At 32.4% G+C, this 19,266-nt stretch overlaps 2 protein-coding genes across 4 annotated transcripts in view; one reads left to right on the forward strand and one right to left on the reverse strand.

Moving 5' to 3' along the window:
* Positions 1 to 19,266, forward strand: part of LOC124454978 — a 97,805-nt gene that overhangs the window by 33,908 nt on the left and 44,631 nt on the right. The window lies entirely within an intron of this gene.
* Positions 468 to 14,876, reverse strand: LOC124454979 (choline kinase alpha-like). 3 transcript variants are annotated; one of them, XM_047005736.1, is made up of 10 exons: positions 14,505 to 14,876; positions 13,479 to 13,719; positions 12,999 to 13,132; positions 12,693 to 12,800; positions 11,544 to 11,602; positions 11,383 to 11,467; positions 10,677 to 10,785; positions 9,582 to 9,673; positions 9,130 to 9,211; positions 468 to 823 (listed from the first exon to the last, which is right to left on the reverse strand). In XM_047005736.1, exons 1-10 carry the CDS (start codon positions 14,663 to 14,665, stop codon positions 713 to 715), a joined length of 1,182 nt encoding a protein of 393 aa, XP_046861692.1. In that variant the 5' UTR covers positions 14,666 to 14,876; the 3' UTR covers positions 468 to 712. The 3 variants fall into 3 exon arrangements, with proteins under 3 accessions (XP_046861692.1, XP_046861693.1, XP_046861694.1); XM_047005737.1 differs by lacking the exon at positions 12,693 to 12,800; XM_047005738.1 differs by lacking the exon at positions 9,582 to 9,673.

Consider the following 19,266-nt stretch of genomic DNA (forward strand, 5'->3'; position numbering starts at 1 on the left):
TTTACTGAGATGAAAATGAAAACAATAAAGAATTTTTAAATATTGTGTTTTCTTAACTTTGATGAATATATCTTATGAAACTTCGCATAATATTGACATTTGATAACAACACTTTTAATAGAACCTTTACAATCATCATTCAATTAAAAGAGAGAGGAAACAATTGTTTAAAAATGCTGTGGTGAAATAATAAATTTATATTTTTCTCCAAATGATGGCAGATTTAATGATATAGTTTTGCAGTGACGTCTTTTCTTTCATTTCTTTGACGTTTGTGGTGAAAGTAAATTGCAAAAAATTTTAATGTTTTTTGTCACGTTCTTCCGTCATCTTGGATTTATCATGCATGTCATGCGACTATCTGATATATTATCTGGTTTGTCATGAAGCAATCTTGTTCCTGTCAAAGAGAATGGTTGCACATAACCTATTGACAACAAAGTGTGTCCAACTGCTTGTTGCTTAAATAGAGTTAAGCCGCTATATTATTCATTTGAACATTTGAGTAGAAATTCACACACAAGTGAACGCAGTCATACACACCTTACATTTAAGCCCATTACTGTTAGTAATTAGAAAATCAAAAGAAACCCCGTTATTCAAGAAGACTTTGAATGAAGACGCAAACAAACAATTGTGATGGTGGAGATAATTTACATACATGCTACATCTGAATGACATTCTTTCTAATCACCAAAAAATGTACTTCACCCTAAACATCACAATGGATTTTACAATTATCATGACGCAACTTGTCTCCAGGTTTCTCCTCGGAAAAATGCCTGAAATGATTTAAGCATTCCATTCGAAAAAGGGCGTATTCCTGAAAGAAAACGAGAAGTAATCAAGTAGATAAAGGCATATTAACTACACATCAACTTTAGCCTTAAGGAAATCCATAACATCATCCATTATACTGAAAAGGCAATCTTATTAAAATAATATTTACTAAGGAGTAATTGAGACAAAATTTACTGCAAAAATGTAAACAAGTTTGTGTACATGTTAGAGGCCCCATTCAACGTACAATAATGCACCAGTTAAACTGCATGCAAATAACTCTGTTTGTCTGTTTAGGTTTTTGATAAAATTTCCTATGAACATATTTTAATAAACAAAAAGAGGAATATTTTTTATCTATCCTTTATAAAACAACAAAAAGATATAACGATATAAACGCTGCTTGGTCTACAGGTGAGTTTTCAATAGCCTGTTTAAATGTGGAAAGTTGATCTCAGCTTAATCAATTAAATCAATTAAAGAGAATTTAGAAATTAATCATCAATACATGTAAAAAGAAAAATTCAAAATTTTTTTTGGAATTCATTCGTTTCCATTATTATTATTTCATAGAAGAAACAAAATATATATTTCGCAAAACATCTTTTATTTCAAATAATACTGGGCCATGGTGATAAAATGCTTGTAACTCACAGTTCTTTTTAAGAACTGTTTACACTACCATCTTGCAGTTAATGTAATATTTGCTTAACATTTCTTATTTAAGTAGAGGTTCGCATTTCTCTAGATGTTTTCTGACGTTTTTAAATACGTTGTATGTGAGATTGATACGTTGTATGTGAGACTAATACGTTGTATGTGAGACTAATACATTGTATGTGTGATTAATACGTTGTATGTGAGACTAATACGTTGTATGTGAGACTAATACGTTGTATGTGAGATTAATACGTTGTATGTGAGATTAATACTTTGTATGTGAGACTAATACGTTGTATATGAGATTGATACGTTGTATGTGAGACTAATACGTTGTATGTGAGACTAATACGTTGTATGTGAGATTAATACGTTGTATGTGAGACTAATACATTGTATGTGAGATTAATACGTTGTATGTGAGACTAATACGTTGTATGTGAAACTAATACGTTGTATGTGAGACTAATACGTTGTATGTGAGACTAATACGTTGTATGTGAGATTAATACCTTGTATGTGAGACTAATACGTTGTATGTGAGATAATATTTTGTGAGACTAATACGTTGTATATGAGATTGATACGTTGTATGTGAGACTAATACATTGTATGTGAGATTAATACGTTGTATGTGAGACTAATACGTTGTATGTGAGATTAATACGTTGTATGTGAGACTAATACATTGTATGTGAGATTAATACGTTGTATGTGAGATTAATACGTTGTATGTGAGATTAATACGTTGTATGTGAGACTATTACGTTGTATGTGAGACTAATACGTTGTATGTGAGACTAATACGTTGTATGTGAGATTAATACATTGTATGTGAGACTAATACGTTGTATGTGAGACTAATACGTTGTATGTGAGATTAATACCTTGTATGTGAGACTAATACGTTGTATGTGAGATTAATACTTTGTATGTGAGACTAATACGTTGCATATGAGATTGATACATTGTAATACATTGTATGTGAGATTAATACGTTGTATGTGAGACTAATACGTTGTATGTGAGACTAATACGTTGTATGTGAGATTAATACGTTGTATGTGAGACTAATACATTGTATGTGAGATTAATACGTTGTATGTGAGATAATACGTTGTATGTGAGACTAATACATTGTATGTGAGATTAATACGTTGTATGTGAGATAATACATTGTATGTGAGATTAATACGTTGTATGTGAGATAATACGTTGTATGTGAGACTAATACATTGTATGTGAGACTAATACGTTGTATGTGAGACTAATACGTTGTATGTGAGATAATACGTTGTATGTGAGATTAATACGTTGTATGTGAGATTAATACGTTGTATGTGAGACTAATACATTGTATGTGAGATTAATACGTTGTATGTGAGACTAATACGTTGTATGTGAGATAATAATACGTTGTATGTGAGATTAATACGTTGTATGTGAGACTAATATGTTGTATGTGAGACTAATACATTGTATGTGAGATTAATACGTTGTATGTGAGATTGATACGTTGTATGTGAGACTAATACATTGTATGTGAGACTAATACATTGTATGTGAGATTAATACATTGTATGTGAGATTAATACTTTGTATGTGAGATTAATACTTTGTATGTGAGACTAATACGTTGTATGTGAGACTAATACATTGTATGTGAGACTAATACATTGTATGTGAGACTAATACATTGTATGTGAGACTAATACATTGTATGTGAGACTAATACATTGTATGTGAGATTAATACATTGTATGTGAGATTAATACGTTGTATGTGAGACTAATACGTTGTATGTGAGACTAATACATTGTATGTGAGATTAATACGTTGTATGTGAGATAATACGTTGTATGTGAGACTAATACATTGTATGTGAGACTAATACGTTGTATGTGAGACTAATACGTTGTATGTGAGATAATACGTTGTATGTGAGATTAATACGTTGTATGTGAGATTAATACGTTGTATGTGAGACTAATACATTGTATGTGAGATTAATACGTTGTATGTGAGACTAATACGTTGTATGTGAGATAATACGTTGTATGTGAGATTAATACGTTGTATGTGAGACTAATATGTTGTATGTGAGACTAATACATTGTATGTGAGATTAATACGTTGTATGTGAGATTGATACGTTGTATGTGAGACTAATACATTGTATGTGAGACTAATACATTGTATGTGAGATTAATACATTGTATGTGAGATTAATACTTTGTATGTGAGATTAATACTTTCTATGTGAGACTAATACGTTGTATGTGAGACTAATACATTGTATGTGAGACTAATACATTGTATGTGAGACTAATACATTGTATGTGAGACTAATACATTGTATGTGAGACTAATACATTGTATGTGAGATTAATACATTGTATGTGAGATTAATACATTGTATGTGAGATTAATACGTTGTATGTGAGATTAATACTTTCTATGTGAGACTAATACGTTGTATGTGAGACTAATACATTGTATGTGAGATTAATACGTTGTATGTGAGATTAATACATTGTATGTGAGACTAATACGTTGTATGTGAGACTAATACGTTGTATGTGAGACTAATACGTTGTATGTGAGATTAATACATTGTATGTGAGATTAATACATTGTATGTGAGACTAATACATTGTATGTGAGACTAATACATTGTATGTGAGATTAATACATTGTATGTGAGACTAATACATTGTATGTGAGACTAATACATTGTATGTGAGACTAATACATTGTATGTGAGATTAATACATTGTATGTGAGATTAATACATTGTATGTGAGACTAATACATTGTATGTGAGACTAATACATTGTATGTGAGACTAATACATTGTATGTGAGACTAATACGTTGTATGTGAGACTAATACGTTGTATGTGAGACTAATACGTTGTATGTGAGATTAATACATTGTATGTGAGATTAATACATTGTATGTGAGACTAATACATTGTATGTGAGATTAATACATTGTATGTGAGACTAATACATTGTATGTGAGACTAATACATTGTATGTGAGACTAATACATTGTATGTGAGACTAATACATTGTATGTGAGATTAATACATTGTATGTGAGATTAATACATTGTATGTGAGATTAATACGTTGTATGTGAGATTAATACTTTCTATGTGAGACTAATACGTTGTATGTGAGACTAATACATTGTATGTGAGATTAATACGTTGTATGTGAGATTAATACATTGTATGTGAGACTAATACGTTGTATGTGAGACTAATACGTTGTATGTGAGACTAATACGTTGTATGTGAGATTAATACATTGTATGTGAGATTAATACATTGTATGTGAGATTAATACGTTGTATGTGAGATTAATACTTTGTATGTGAGACTAATACGTTGTATGTGAGACTAATACATTGTATGTGAGATTAATACATTGTATGTGAGACTAATACGTTGTATGTGAGACTAATACGTTGTATGTGAGACTAATACTTTCTATGTGAGACTAATACGTTGTAGGTGAGATTGATACTTTGTATGTGAGATAATACGTTGTATGTGAGATTAATACGTTGTATGTGAGATTAATACGTTGTATGTGAGATTAATACGTTGTATGTGAGATTAATACGTTGTATGTGAGACTAATACGTTGTATGTGAGACTAATACTTTGTATGTGAGATTAATACGTTGTATGTGAGACTAATACGTTGTATGTGAGACTAATACATTGTATGTGAGATTAATACGTTGTATGTGAGATAATACGTTGTATGTGAGACTAATACATTGTATGTGAGATTGATACGTTGTATGTGAGACTAATACGTTGTATGTGAGACTAATACATTGTATGTGAGATTAATACGTTGTATGTGAGACTAATACGTTGTATGTGAGACTAATACGTTGTATGTGAGATTAATACGTTGTATGTGAGATTAATACTTTGTATGTGAGACTAATACGTTGTATGAGATTGATACGTTGTATGTGAGACTAATACGTTGTATGTGAGACTAATACGTTGTATGTGAGATTAATACGTTGTATGTGAGACTAATACATTGTATGTGAGATTAATACGTTGTATGTGAGACTAATACGTTGTATGTGAAACTAATACGTTGTATGTGAGACTAATACGTTGTATGTGAGACTAATACGTTGTATGTGAGATTAATACGTTGTATGTGAGATTAATACGTTGTATGTGAGACTAATACGTTGTATGTGAGACTAATACGTTGTATGTGAGATTAATATTTTGTATGTGAGACTAATACGTTGTATATGAGATTGATACGTTGTATGTGAGACTAATACATTGTATGTGAGATTAATACGTTGTATGTGAGATTAATACTTTGTATGTGAGACTAATACGTTGTATGTGAGATTAATACGTTGTATGTGAGATTAATACGTTGTATGTGAGACTAATACATTGTATGTGAGATTAATACGTTGTATGTGAGACTAATACGTTGTATGTGAGATTAATACGTTGTATGTGAGATTAATACGTTGTATGTGAGACTAATACATTGTATGTGAGATTAATACGTTGTATGTGAGATTAATACGTTGTATGTGAGATTAATACGTTGTATGTGAGACTATTACGTTGTATGTGAGACTAATACGTTGTATGTGAGACTAATACGTTGTATGTGAGATTAATACATTGTATGTGAGACTAATACGTTGTATGTGAGATTAATACGTTGTATGTGAGACTAATACGTTGTATGTGAGAGTAATACGTTGTATGTGAGACTAATACGTTGTATGTGAGATTAATACATTGTATGTGAGACTAATACGTTGTATGTGAGATTAATACGTTGTATGTGAGACTAATACGTTGTATGTGAGAGTAATACGCTGTATGTGAGATTAATACATTGTATGTGAGACTAATACGTTGTATGTGAGACTAATACGTTGTATGTGAGACTAATACGTTGTATGTGAGATTAATACATTGTATGTGAGACTAATACGTTGTATGTGAGACTAATACGTTGTATGTGAGATTAATACCTTGTATGTGAGACTAATACGTTGTATGTGAGATTAATACTTTGTATGTGAGACTAATACGTTGCATATGAGATTGATACGTTGTATGTGAGACTAATACATTGTATGTGAGATTAATACGTTGTATGTGAGACTAATACGTTGTATGTGAGACTAATACGTTGTATGTGAGATTAATACGTTGTATGTGAGACTAATACATTGTATGAGATTAATACGTTGTATGTGAGATAATACGTTGTATGTGAGACTAATACATTGTATGTGAGATTAATTTGTATGTGAGATAATACGTTGTATGTGAGACTAATACATTGTATGTGAGATTAATACGTTGTATGTGAGATAATACGTTGTATGTGAGACTAATACATTGTATGTGAGACTAATACGTTGTATGTGAGACTAATACGTTGTATGTGAGATAATACGTTGTATGTGAGATTAATACGTTGTATGTGAGATTAATACGTTGTATGTGAGACTAATACATTGTATGTGAGATTAATACGTTGTATGTGAGACTAATACGTTGTATGTGAGATAATACGTTGTATGTGAGATTAATACGTTGTATGTGAGACTAATATGTTGTATGTGAGACTAATACATTGTATGTGAGATTAATACGTTGTATGTGAGATTAATACATTGTATGTGAGATTAATACGTTGTATGTGAGATTGATACGTTGTATGTGAGACTAATACATTGTATGTGAGACTAATACATTGTATGTGAGATTAATACATTGTATGTGAGATTAATACTTTGTATGTGAGATTAATACTTTCTATGTGAGACTAATACGTTGTATGTGAGACTAATACATTGTATGTGAGATTAATACGTTGTATGTGAGACTAATACGTTGTATGTGAGACTAATACATTGTATGTGAGATTAATACGTTGTATGTGAGATAATACGTTGTATGTGAGACTAATACATTGTATGTGAGACTAATACGTTGTATGTGAGACTAATACGTTGTATGTGAGATAATACGTTGTATGTGAGATTAATACGTTGTATGTGAGATTAATACGTTGTATGTGAGACTAATACATTGTATGTGAGATTAATACGTTGTATGTGAGACTAATACGTTGTATGTGAGATAATACGTTGTATGTGAGATTAATACGTTGTATGTGAGACTAATATGTTGTATGTGAGACTAATACATTGTATGTGAGATTAATACGTTGTATGTGAGATTGATACGTTGTATGTGAGACTAATACATTGTATGTGAGACTAATACATTGTATGTGAGATTAATACATTGTATGTGAGATTAATACTTTGTATGTGAGATTAATACTTTCTATGTGAGACTAATACGTTGTATGTGAGACTAATACATTGTATGTGAGACTAATACATTGTATGTGAGATTAATACGTTGTATGTGAGATTAATACATTGTATGTGAGATTAATACATTGTATGTGAGATTAATACTTTCTATGTGAGACTAATACTTTGTATGTGAGACTAATACATTGTATGTGAGATTAATACGTTGTATGTGAGATAATACGTTGTATGTGAGACTAATACATTGTAGGTGAGATTGATACTTTGTATGTGAGATAATACGTTGTATGTGAGATTAATACGTTGTATGTGAGACTAATACGTTGTATGTGAGACTAATACATTGTATGTGAGATTAATACGTTGTATGTGAGATAATACGTTGTATGTGAGACTAATACATTGTATGTGAGATTAATACGTTGTATGTGAGATAATACTTTGTATGTGAGACTAATACATTGTATGTGAGATTAATACGTTGTATGTGAGATAATACGTTGTATGTGAGATTAATACGTTGTATGTGAGACTAATACGTTGTATGTGAGACTAATACATTGTATGTGAGATTAATACGTTGTATGTGAGATAATACGTTGTATGTGAGACTAATACGTTGTATGTGAGATTAATACATTGTATGTGAGATTAATACGTTGTATGTGAGATTAATACTTTGTATGTGAGATTAATACTTTGTATGTGAGATTAATACTTTGTATGTGAGATTAATACGTTGTATGTGAGATTAATACGTTGTATGTGAGACTAATACGTGGATTGTGAGACTAATACGTTGTTTGTGAGACTAATACGTTTTATGTGAGATTAATACTTTGAATGCGATCCTTCGGTTAATAATACAGCTGGGAATTGTTTTATATTGATTTGATCATTAAATGAAATCCATGCAAAGTGTTACGTTGCTTTAACGTTTGTCCACAATAAGAGGTGCTCATTATGTACAAATTAGTAAGACAATGAGATGCGTAACGTATGAGAGATTAATGAATGGTAACATCTGTTCTGAAAAAATCCACATGGGGAGAACTAAGTCCAAAAGACCATCTATTTAAACACAATAATTCTGAAAAAACAACACAAACTATATGTAAAAAGATGATAAAGTGGTGGTGCACATTTCTAACATTGTTCGATGTAGAATGTTCCTTATAAGATATGGTATTTTAAAAATAGCAAATGGTATTTAGGATACAATACCACGGTACGACAATACAACAAAGAAAAAGCCAAATTCAGTCACGTGATGTAAATCTAACGGCAAACAACACTATTTAACTGTTCATCTACTTACGAGATAACCAAAATTGATCGAGGATTTATAACTCTGGAGAATTGAAAACATCGCCCAAAAGAAATGAGAAAGAAGAGACAATCTATAGAAGAAAAGGAAAACAAAGCTGATGTTATTTCATAAATAAGTTTAAAACATACGTAAAATTAAAACATTTATTCGCAGAAAAACAAAACCGACACCAATATGTAAGCACATGCGTACAATAGGTAAAAAGTTACTTGAATAGGCTGTGTAATAAAAGCCTACGAAGGTATACATAAAACCGACCTAAATTAAATGGCGTCATTAAACCCTAAACTGACGTATTCCAAAAACTGAACCTTAAATAAACGAGAACTAAGACAGTGAAAATAAATCTGTCAAGACATACGTACTTATAGAAATCGAAGAATTTCCAAAATTTATCTCGCGCTGTATTAATACAAAAGGACGATTGTTGAAATATATACCTATCAGCTTCGTCAATAACTTTTTCAATCTCGTCTAACGTGACGTCAGTCGTTTCATTGTAAGCTTGTAAATACGCACGGACAAAAAATACCTGAAATTTCGATAAGTTTGGAATAAGAATTTTTCACAAAATTTTTATTTCATGAGCCCGCGTCTTTCCGCTGACTTTGACTACCAAATCCGCCATGTTTTTGACAACGGGCCGCGCGCTAATAATTTATAGTAATTTTGTTAACGTGTTCCCTCCAGGTCTTATAGAACTCAATGAAAATACCTCTACGGCAAAACACCGGGGACCTCTACGGCAAAACACCGAGGGCAAACCTCTACGGCAAAACAATGAGAGAAATACCTCTACGGCAAAACACCGGGGTAAAACCTCTACGGCAAAACACCGAGGAAAATACCTCTACGGCAAAACACCGACAACAAAAACCTGTACGGCAAAACACCGAGGGAAAACCTCTACGGCAAAACACCGGGGGGAAACCTCTACGGCATAGCACCGAGGGAAATACCTCTACGGCAAAACACCGACGACAAAAAACCTCTACGGCAAAACACCGGGAAAACCTCTACGGCAAAACACCGAGGAAATACCTCTACGGCAAAACACCGACGACAAAAAACTTCTACGGCAAACACCGGGGGAAAACCTCTACGGCAAAACACCGAGGGAAATACCTCTACGGCAAAACACCGACGACAAAAAACTTCTACGGCAAACACCGGGGTAAAACCTCTACGGCAAAACACCGAGGAAAATACCTCTACGGCAAAACACCGACAACAAAAAACCTGTACGGCAAAAGACCGAGAGGAAAAAGCAAAAAAAGCAAAGCAATCAAAAGCAAAAAAAAAACACCCGAGAAAAACAGAAATAAAGTACTGAGAAGAAATAGTTATACCGCAAGGAAAAGCACATCATTAACACATGGTAGCTATAAATGCTGTAACTCAATTCAAGCAATAATAGATAGCCACATTATAAACAGCAGATCATCCTTTTCATATGAACTATAGTTCGGGAGTTATTTTTAACCATAAAATTGTTTTTATCTTTTCTTAAATTATTACATTTTTTATTGAATTACCTTTTGATCATAAGAAGGATATTTGGTGACGTCTCCGGTAAAAAAGGGATAATGTGGATGATTATAATCAAATATCCATTCACTGAAATGATTACCAATATCGTATCCTCTAAATAAAAAAATAAGAAATATTATAAAAAAGTTTGACAAGGTAAACGATGTTTAAAATAAGAAAAATTGAACAGTTTTGATGAAATAAATAATTTAAAATGTTCAAGAAGAAAGATAAGCAACCGGTTGAAAAGCATTATGGGTAAAATATGGTTATTTTGTTGCCAGCTCTTCCCCTCCCCCCCCCCTTGCTCAATTGTTGACTGCTTTAAAGCCCGCCGCACACTGGTGAACTTGCCGCGCGTACTCGTTATTCGTAACAAGTGTGATCGACAAAATTTCCTAATAAAATTTCCTTACATTAATCGCGGAAGTTTTGAACAACATTTGTCATTCGTGACAGATGAGTCAAATATAAAACGCGCGTTTGTTTAATTTTGTCGATCACACTTGTCACGAATAACAAGTACGCGCGGCAGGTTTACCAGTGTGCGGCGGGCTTAAGTGAACAAACAAAACCTTTTGCTATCATAATATTTGACAACTCTACGCAGCGCAAAGATGAAATAACATTCCAGATATAGAACAAAATGTCTCCTTTCTTCCTTCCTCACTTGCAGTTCAAACGAAAATTATCCTTCTCTCTTTTTTTCACCTGTAGTTATAACAAGAATATTCGAAATCAATCACACGTATTTTTGCCTCATCGAGATCTTCATTTGCTTTCACCAACAAGTTTCCTGTAGGTATTTAAATTATATTTAACCTTTATTAAAAACCCATAATATTCAAAATAACATAGTTGGAAATCATTACCTGGCTGTACGTCATTATGGCAGAAGAAAACCGGTGATTGGCTGTTTTCAACCACGTGCCTAACACATCAACAACAAAATAACAATAATGTAAGCAACACTTAAATTCATTGATCCTAAAACATCTTTTTGGCACATAAGTATTTCCAGTTTAATTAACTTTGTACATGGTTTGTGCATAGCATTTCAGCAGTTAATGTCTCATATTATATCATTAAATAAATTAATGATTTGTGATTATGTGAATTTAAAGTAATTAAAAAATCTACTGTTTTTATTCATTTAGTACTGTGGTTGATTGACTGTGTGTCCAAATAAGTAAGTACGTCATACAATTGCTTCAATATAATGTTCTTCTTTGTAAAAATTCTTAAGTAAAGGTTACGTAGTCCAAAGGCAGCATAATAAAAAAAAACCGCAGAAAAATAAGAAGCCATTATTATTCTATCATGACGTTGATATTTGATCTTCATCTGGCATGAAGCATACATTTTTTAACATCACTGCCAGACTACTGGCTAGCAGTAGTAGTAGCTTAAACAGACAAGGACAACCTAATGCATATGTATAAAAATAGGCATTCATTTATCATGTAAGTAATAAAAAAAGTTTTCTGTGTTCCTAAAGTTTGGAGGAAAAAATAAATTGCGTGGCAAGCACGAGCACGAATTGAATACTTTCAATGAATTTCGAGTTGCTCCAAAACTTTCAAAATTACGTATTTCATTCATAAATGAAAACCAACATTAAAAAGACAAATTTAACGACATATTGTTTAAATTTTCTGTTTCCACGCAAACCACGCAATCTGCGATACTTTTGCGAGACTGAAAAAGAGTTTCTGAAACACGGGGTTTGCGAGCATTCAACCAATCAGCGCCAATTATAACTTTATATTCAAAATACCCTAAAATCAAAGATTAAGACAACTTTAAAAAAGGAAAACTGTCAGTATCATCTACTTTTCTAGCTAATCCTACATCGTACGTACACTCAGTCAGTCACAATGTATGATATCAATTATAATCACAAAATCATTTAAATAACCCACCTGTAGACACACTAGTTTCCCAACAAGCTCCCCCCACGTGACCTGTCTCCCTAGTCCCCATGACCGTTCTGTTTTTGAGTAGCTGACTATTTTCCATACCTGATATATTTGAGAATTTCATCAATGTCAAATTTATGAAAAATTTCATCCAAGATCTTTAATTTATCAATATTGGAAAATTTAAGACCTTTAATTTCCTTCACAAATCTATCAAAAAAAATATAGTTTATGTACAATCAATGTATTATATACTGTACACTGTGATAAAATAATATAAGGAGATGGTGAGGTCATTTCGAACAATATGAAGTCTTGAATATATTTTAAAAAAAGTTGTAACAGAAAGTTGGTTAACTTCAAAACTATTTAAAGATTGGTGCAAAAGATTCAAAAAGACAAACTCACATTTGAAGTGAATCCAAAAACCAAGTTCCTTCCTTTGAGAGAGGAAGTTTTAGCTTATGAAATGCAGCTACATGCTCAGCTATTTGTTGTGATAAACGAGGATACTGGACTTCCCGACTAGTCAATGCTCGAACCTTTAACAAATTATAACACAAGTAAATTAAACTTTGGTAAACAATGCAAAAATTAATGTTGCAAACATTTCAACTATTTAACAGTTTAATTCAAAAATTATAAATTCTTTCCAATACAAATGAGAATGAATTTACAATTTTTCTACACAGACTGTATGAGTATGAAATAATCAATACTGAATATACTATTATCAGTGGAATACAAACTCAGCTGTGCTAGAACAGATTTAGTTTGATATTAAAGCTGAAAAGCTAGGGCACATTCTTTCCATACAAGCAGGTGATATACTCACTATAAAAAGATAAACTTTCCTTACATTAATCGCTGATTTTTTTTGCTACTTACATTAGGAATAAACTGTTCAAGTCTTCCTTCAGGAAATATACCATACAACTCTGGGGCCATCTTTTTTTCAGCTAAAAGGCCGCAAATGATGCATTCCTCCATCATGCGAACATTGTTGTCAGACAAATCTGCATAGAATGCACCATATAGCCGAAGCAGTGCTTTGTTCACACCATCAGGATTTGAATTTGCATATTCATGTGGCAGAGAGCACAGAAACAAATGATTCGTTAATCCACCACTGTAATTGTTAAAATAATCACTCAAACTATGATTTCATCTCTTCTGAGTGGTAAGTTTATCAACAAAAGAACAATGATAGACAAGCATAGAGGTAAGATCAGAGCATTGGTTAAAAAAATATACAAAATAAGCCCATTCTTAGATTAATCATATCTCACAAGATTTTTTCTTCCCGAAATTAATTTCTAAATCAAAGGCAATATTATGAAGGTACTTTGCATATAAAACAAGGATGCTTATTTTATTTCACACATGTATTCTGCCTCCACCCCTGAACAAAACTAAAAAAACTTTGAAAAAGAAAATATCAGACATAAGAAATATGAGACATGGAAGTTGGAAATTACAAAAAATTTAGCTGCACTTGAGAAATTTTACCACTTTCATTGACAGACACCAGAGAATTCTGCAATTGCAGAATTCTGTGTTTATTTGGCTGACATAATTGTTGAAGACATTTCTACATATTAAGATGAACCTGGACTTTAGGTGTGGCCTTTTACACACCCAAGATATCTTTTTGAAATCCATCACACTTTGCAATCTGCAGCCTTGCTAAACTGCAGAAAATCTTTCATATTGCATCGAAACACATAAATCTTGAGAAGAAATTTAGTGTGGCAGCAAACACAAACAGCCCAGTACTCTTTAAAATGTTGGCAATAGAGATATAGAGAACATTTTCACATTTAATATCATTGAGAACATTTTTACCATCAAATAAATGTCGCCCCATCTAAACAATATAGTTCTTACAGTTACGTATTTGAAAATTGTACTTACTGAATTCGTTCAATTTCAAAATGTTGTGGACTGATTTTCTTCCATTCCCCACCGAGATATTTTCGACATAAATTATAGCCGAAATCTTTGATCTTAGCGTCAACCATTTTTCCAGTAAGAAAATAATTTTTCAAACTACGCACAACTTTGTAGTGAAGCATGGTCGAAACCAGCCAAGCAACAGCGCAGTCATTTTAGTGATGGCTTGAGAATGTGTCGAATTTACTCAGGAAATGACAACAATCACTGATTCTACGGTCGTTGAAGGTCGATCATGAGGTCGTTTGGTAAAATGAGGTGTAAAATTGCAAGAACTTTGCACAAAGTACATGCAACAAATGACATGATTCAACGTAAACAAAGCTTTGCCATGTGATACTTATTCATTCGTGCACAGAAGGCGGTCGACCATTTCCTTATATGAAGTGACATGTAAACTTCATCCGTCAATGTCACAAAATCATTTCCGACAAAACTAATCGTGAAAACGCAGAGCCAAAGGACTTCTAGAAAACGATTAACATGGTAATGAAATGTGCTTTTGACTCTGAAGATGACTACCGCTAAAGTTGTCAAAACGTCAGTCAACACAAACAAAAACAGTCCTTCTCAGGACTATACCAACCTGGACGATCTACATTTACAAACATGTAACGATACTCCCGGGTTCAAACCATTTACTTGAAATGTGCATTGCTTACAGTAATAATATTAAGTAATTAAATTATCATCGTTTATTAGTAATTGTAATATTACAGATGTACTGTAACCAGTGGCGTAGCTAACAATTACTTTAGACGGTGCAGATAGATAAATTTTCCTACAACAGGGCGTGGCAATTTGGGCGTGGCTAAAAGAAATGTATTTTTTAAAAATGGGGTTTAAAAACTGTGTACAAATGAATATACATACGGATATACCATTTTAAATAAACCAAGTGCAACAAATGTGAAATAACAAATAATTATTAAAAAATTCTTTTAGTTTTGTCGTTCAAGAAAGGCATTTGAAGTTCTCGAATCGAAATTTTCGAAATAATTTCAAGCGGTTGATGGAAATACACGCGAGATTCGAAAGGCGTTTTTCTGTCATAGTACTGCTTATCTGTTTTTTATCGGAAATGATTAATGACATTGGAGAATAAGGAAATTTGATGGACACCAGACTTAACACGTGAATATCTTTTACAATTTGCTACCCACTTATAAATCATCTATAGCTATTAATTTTATAGCTATTAATTGGTGAGAATGAATAAATAATTACTTTCATCACTTTGCCATTTAACTTCAAAAATTCCCGCTGGTTTCCAAATTTCCGACAAACACCATCAATAACGTTGAGCGCGGGGGGGGAGGAGCTGAATTTTGTGAAAACAATCAAAAAATTTTGTCCAATCTGAATGAATGAGAAAACAATTTTAGCCAATCTGCATTGCGTTTGAGCATTCAAAAATATGACGAATGTTTAGATAAGTGTCCTAGCATAGGTTTTGAAAAATATTTGGCACAAAACCTAAAAACATTCGCATTTTTCATATGCATGGAAATACATTTTAATGTAAAAAAACTGCAAAATGCAGTAAAATTATTCATGACTAATGAGATGTATTTTTTCGTGGTCTTCCATGTACTTATAAGATATTTATGGTTTTGTGAAAGTGTTTCTGTTAACGGTCGTTAATTTGTACTGAGAGTTGCCTACCTTGTCAAGACCTTTAAGACCATACATACGTGTAACTCACGCGAGATAGTCCACGTAACAAACATTGCATATAAATCAAGAAATATACTTACTGCATAAATCGATTGCATAAAAAACATAAACAGATTTCTGGGCCGCCAAAGGTAGGACATGCAATACTGGAAAGTTTCTACCTGTGAATGAAAGTGAACTAATATCTTCTACAATCTTGGGGAGAAACTGAAAAATTCTCTGTTGGCCCTTGTACAATTCCTCGTCAATGACATTCTATAGGGTACTCTTCTCACAACACTCCATCCGTATTTACAAATTTTGCAGAGTACACTTTGAATCTTCTTGCATGCAAATCTCTTGTGGTGATTGCTTCCTCTTCACTTTCGAAATCAGATTACTCGTCCTAAAGCAAAGACACTGGTATGTATTTTTTCATGTCTTTAGCAAGATCATGAACAATTCTCACTACTATATACCACTTGAGCCAACGAGCTTAAACAGTGTAAGTATGATTCATCGATATTTCTTTAAACAACATCTCCAGAAGACTCGGTTTTGTTACTCGATTGTTTTGGTATTGAAACCTCGTCTTCGCCATGGGTATAGAGCTTTTATCGTCGTCAACATGGTTGGAATCATTCGCAATTTCTTTGGTCCACGAGACACATTCCAAATTCTCGAGTGTACGCTTGATGCTTCAACTACGTTCAATTTCATCAAGCTATATTCAACCTACAAACGACTTAATTACCAATAACTTAACTACGAGTTACTTAAAACATACCCACGTGTTACAAATATCTCAACAAGTTTCCAATAACATACCAACGAATTACCATCGAGTTACCGCTAGCAACCTACTTTTAGTTTATATAGCTACATTGCTTAAAGCTCAACAGCAAGTTTGCGAACTATTCTCAACACAGTAAATAGTTCATCAAAAAGTATGAAGCATTTTAAACACTAAAACGGATACAAGTCAAAATATGAGAAATCATAGACTGCTGCAGCTGCTTTTCTTCTTCAAGGAGATAGAAAGGAAATTTATATTTTGATACAAACACGCAACATTTGAAAGCTCAGATACTGGTATTTCACTATGGTAAAAAATCACGGTAACTTATTTAGTAATTTTAGTTATGCACAAGAGCGAGCTGAAGTAAGGATTGCTTTTTTGCGACACGGTTTCAGTAAATACTATACCAAGTCCAAATAAAAATCCATCTGCCAATCAATCAACACGAATAAAGACTGTAGAGATTAATTTTATTGTAAAGACTATAAGTAACAAATTCTACGGCAAAATACATAATGTTCACTACAGATATATTCATTATAGTCATGAAATCATCACTTTATTAAAAATTTCCTGATGGTTTCATTTTCATTTCAGTGAATTTTAAAAATCCTTTCCAATCTTTCCAAACAACACCTTTGTACCAAGATGCAGAAGGTTGATAATTTCCATGATAATAATACCCATTTAGGTTGGAATCATAACAAAAATAATACCACCAAGCACCTTTAGCATGTACAGCGCAGTTTCCTTCAACATCTGTATCGTTATCTGAATCTTTTGTCGTAAACGCTTTGTTTTTATGGGCGGATAATGAATCCCCAGCAGTTCCTAAATGGCGATAATTGTATTCAAGAGAACACACACTTAACAGAAAAGTCTTTTATAACGCATTACATTTTGCTACTACAGTCTTACTTGAATGCTTGTGTAATATTAACGTTTATTCAACGGACAATTGACAAAGATATTTACAATAAAGATGTTCTTTTTGCACTAACATGTTTCTCATCATTTAGTTGTTTGATTATGTAGAGAAATATTTAAAGTAATATACCAAATTCACCTGTGTTTTTATATAAAAAGATGTTCAGACACTTGCTCATAATTTGCTGTACACAAAGCTGAAGCTGAATTTGTAATTTATTTTTATGAGTAAATTAGTCTTTATCCTTGAATGTCTCTCTGCTATTGCCTGTCCAGAAGTAGTTGTTGCAGTTTGTAATTTAGTTGTTCTACTGATATTTTCAAAACTGTATACACACGACAAAATAATTTTTGATTTACCAATGGGGTTGTTTGTTGTATTTTATAAGTTTAAACAATATATTGTCCCTATGACAAATATTTACCAAAAAAGGTGAATCAGTTCATGCAAACTCCAAGCATCCAAGGCGTTTTAACTTAATGCTGATATAATTTTTATCATATTAACCTTTTGAATTTTGTGTGCTTTAATTGTTTGTATTTGCCTATTGACTTACCAGAATATTTTCCAAGACTCAATTGATATTTTTCATTTTCGTTCTTTACAGCAAAATAATCATATTCAGCATATGTTTTGTTTCCTGAGGTGTCTCCAAGATCAACACGAAGTTTGTTTCGCTTTGCAGATGTTAGTCGGTATATTTTCTCCAATCCAAGCCAGAATTCGCCTTTCAGATCACCAAAACCTTCTTTATAGTCTTTCCAACCTCGATAGAAGTTTACACTTCCATCTTGACGTCGTTGAAACACAGTCCAACCTCCAACAGATGACGTCATATCACAGAAAACCTTAAAGTAACCCTGACCATCTGGATCAATTTGATAAACTCCGTTCTTTTTTTTCACCTTTTTTGTAAAGATCTGCACAGTCCTTCTCTTGTATCTCCTTTGAGCTTTGTTTTATTCTTGTTAGTTTTTGACATTTTTTTGAAAGCTTTGTCAAATGTTTTTCAATAGTTTTTAACATGTTTTGTGTTTTTGCTAGTTGTGCTTCGAGTGTTTTCTTTTGTATGTATAGCTTAAGTAATCTTTGGTGGCACTTCGAATTCCAGAAGCCACATTTCATGTTAGGGCTGCACGTTTTCTAATATATATAAATATAATTATATGTTCAGCATTAATGTTTTTCTCATACAGCAACATAGATTACCTATTTTTCACTTTAATTACTTTTATGCAATATGAGCACAGAGCTAAAAAACGATAAAACTAAAGCCTTGAAGGATGCGAAAGGGAATTATGATACCAATACAAAAATAGCACGGGGTGCACGAACAGAAT

The sequence above is a fragment of the Xenia sp. Carnegie-2017 genome, unplaced genomic scaffold (genome assembly GCF_021976095.1).
Source record: "Xenia sp. Carnegie-2017 unplaced genomic scaffold, XeniaSp_v1 HiC_scaffold_3, whole genome shotgun sequence".
Classification (NCBI taxonomy): Eukaryota; Metazoa; Cnidaria; class Anthozoa; order Malacalcyonacea; family Xeniidae; genus Xenia; species Xenia sp. Carnegie-2017.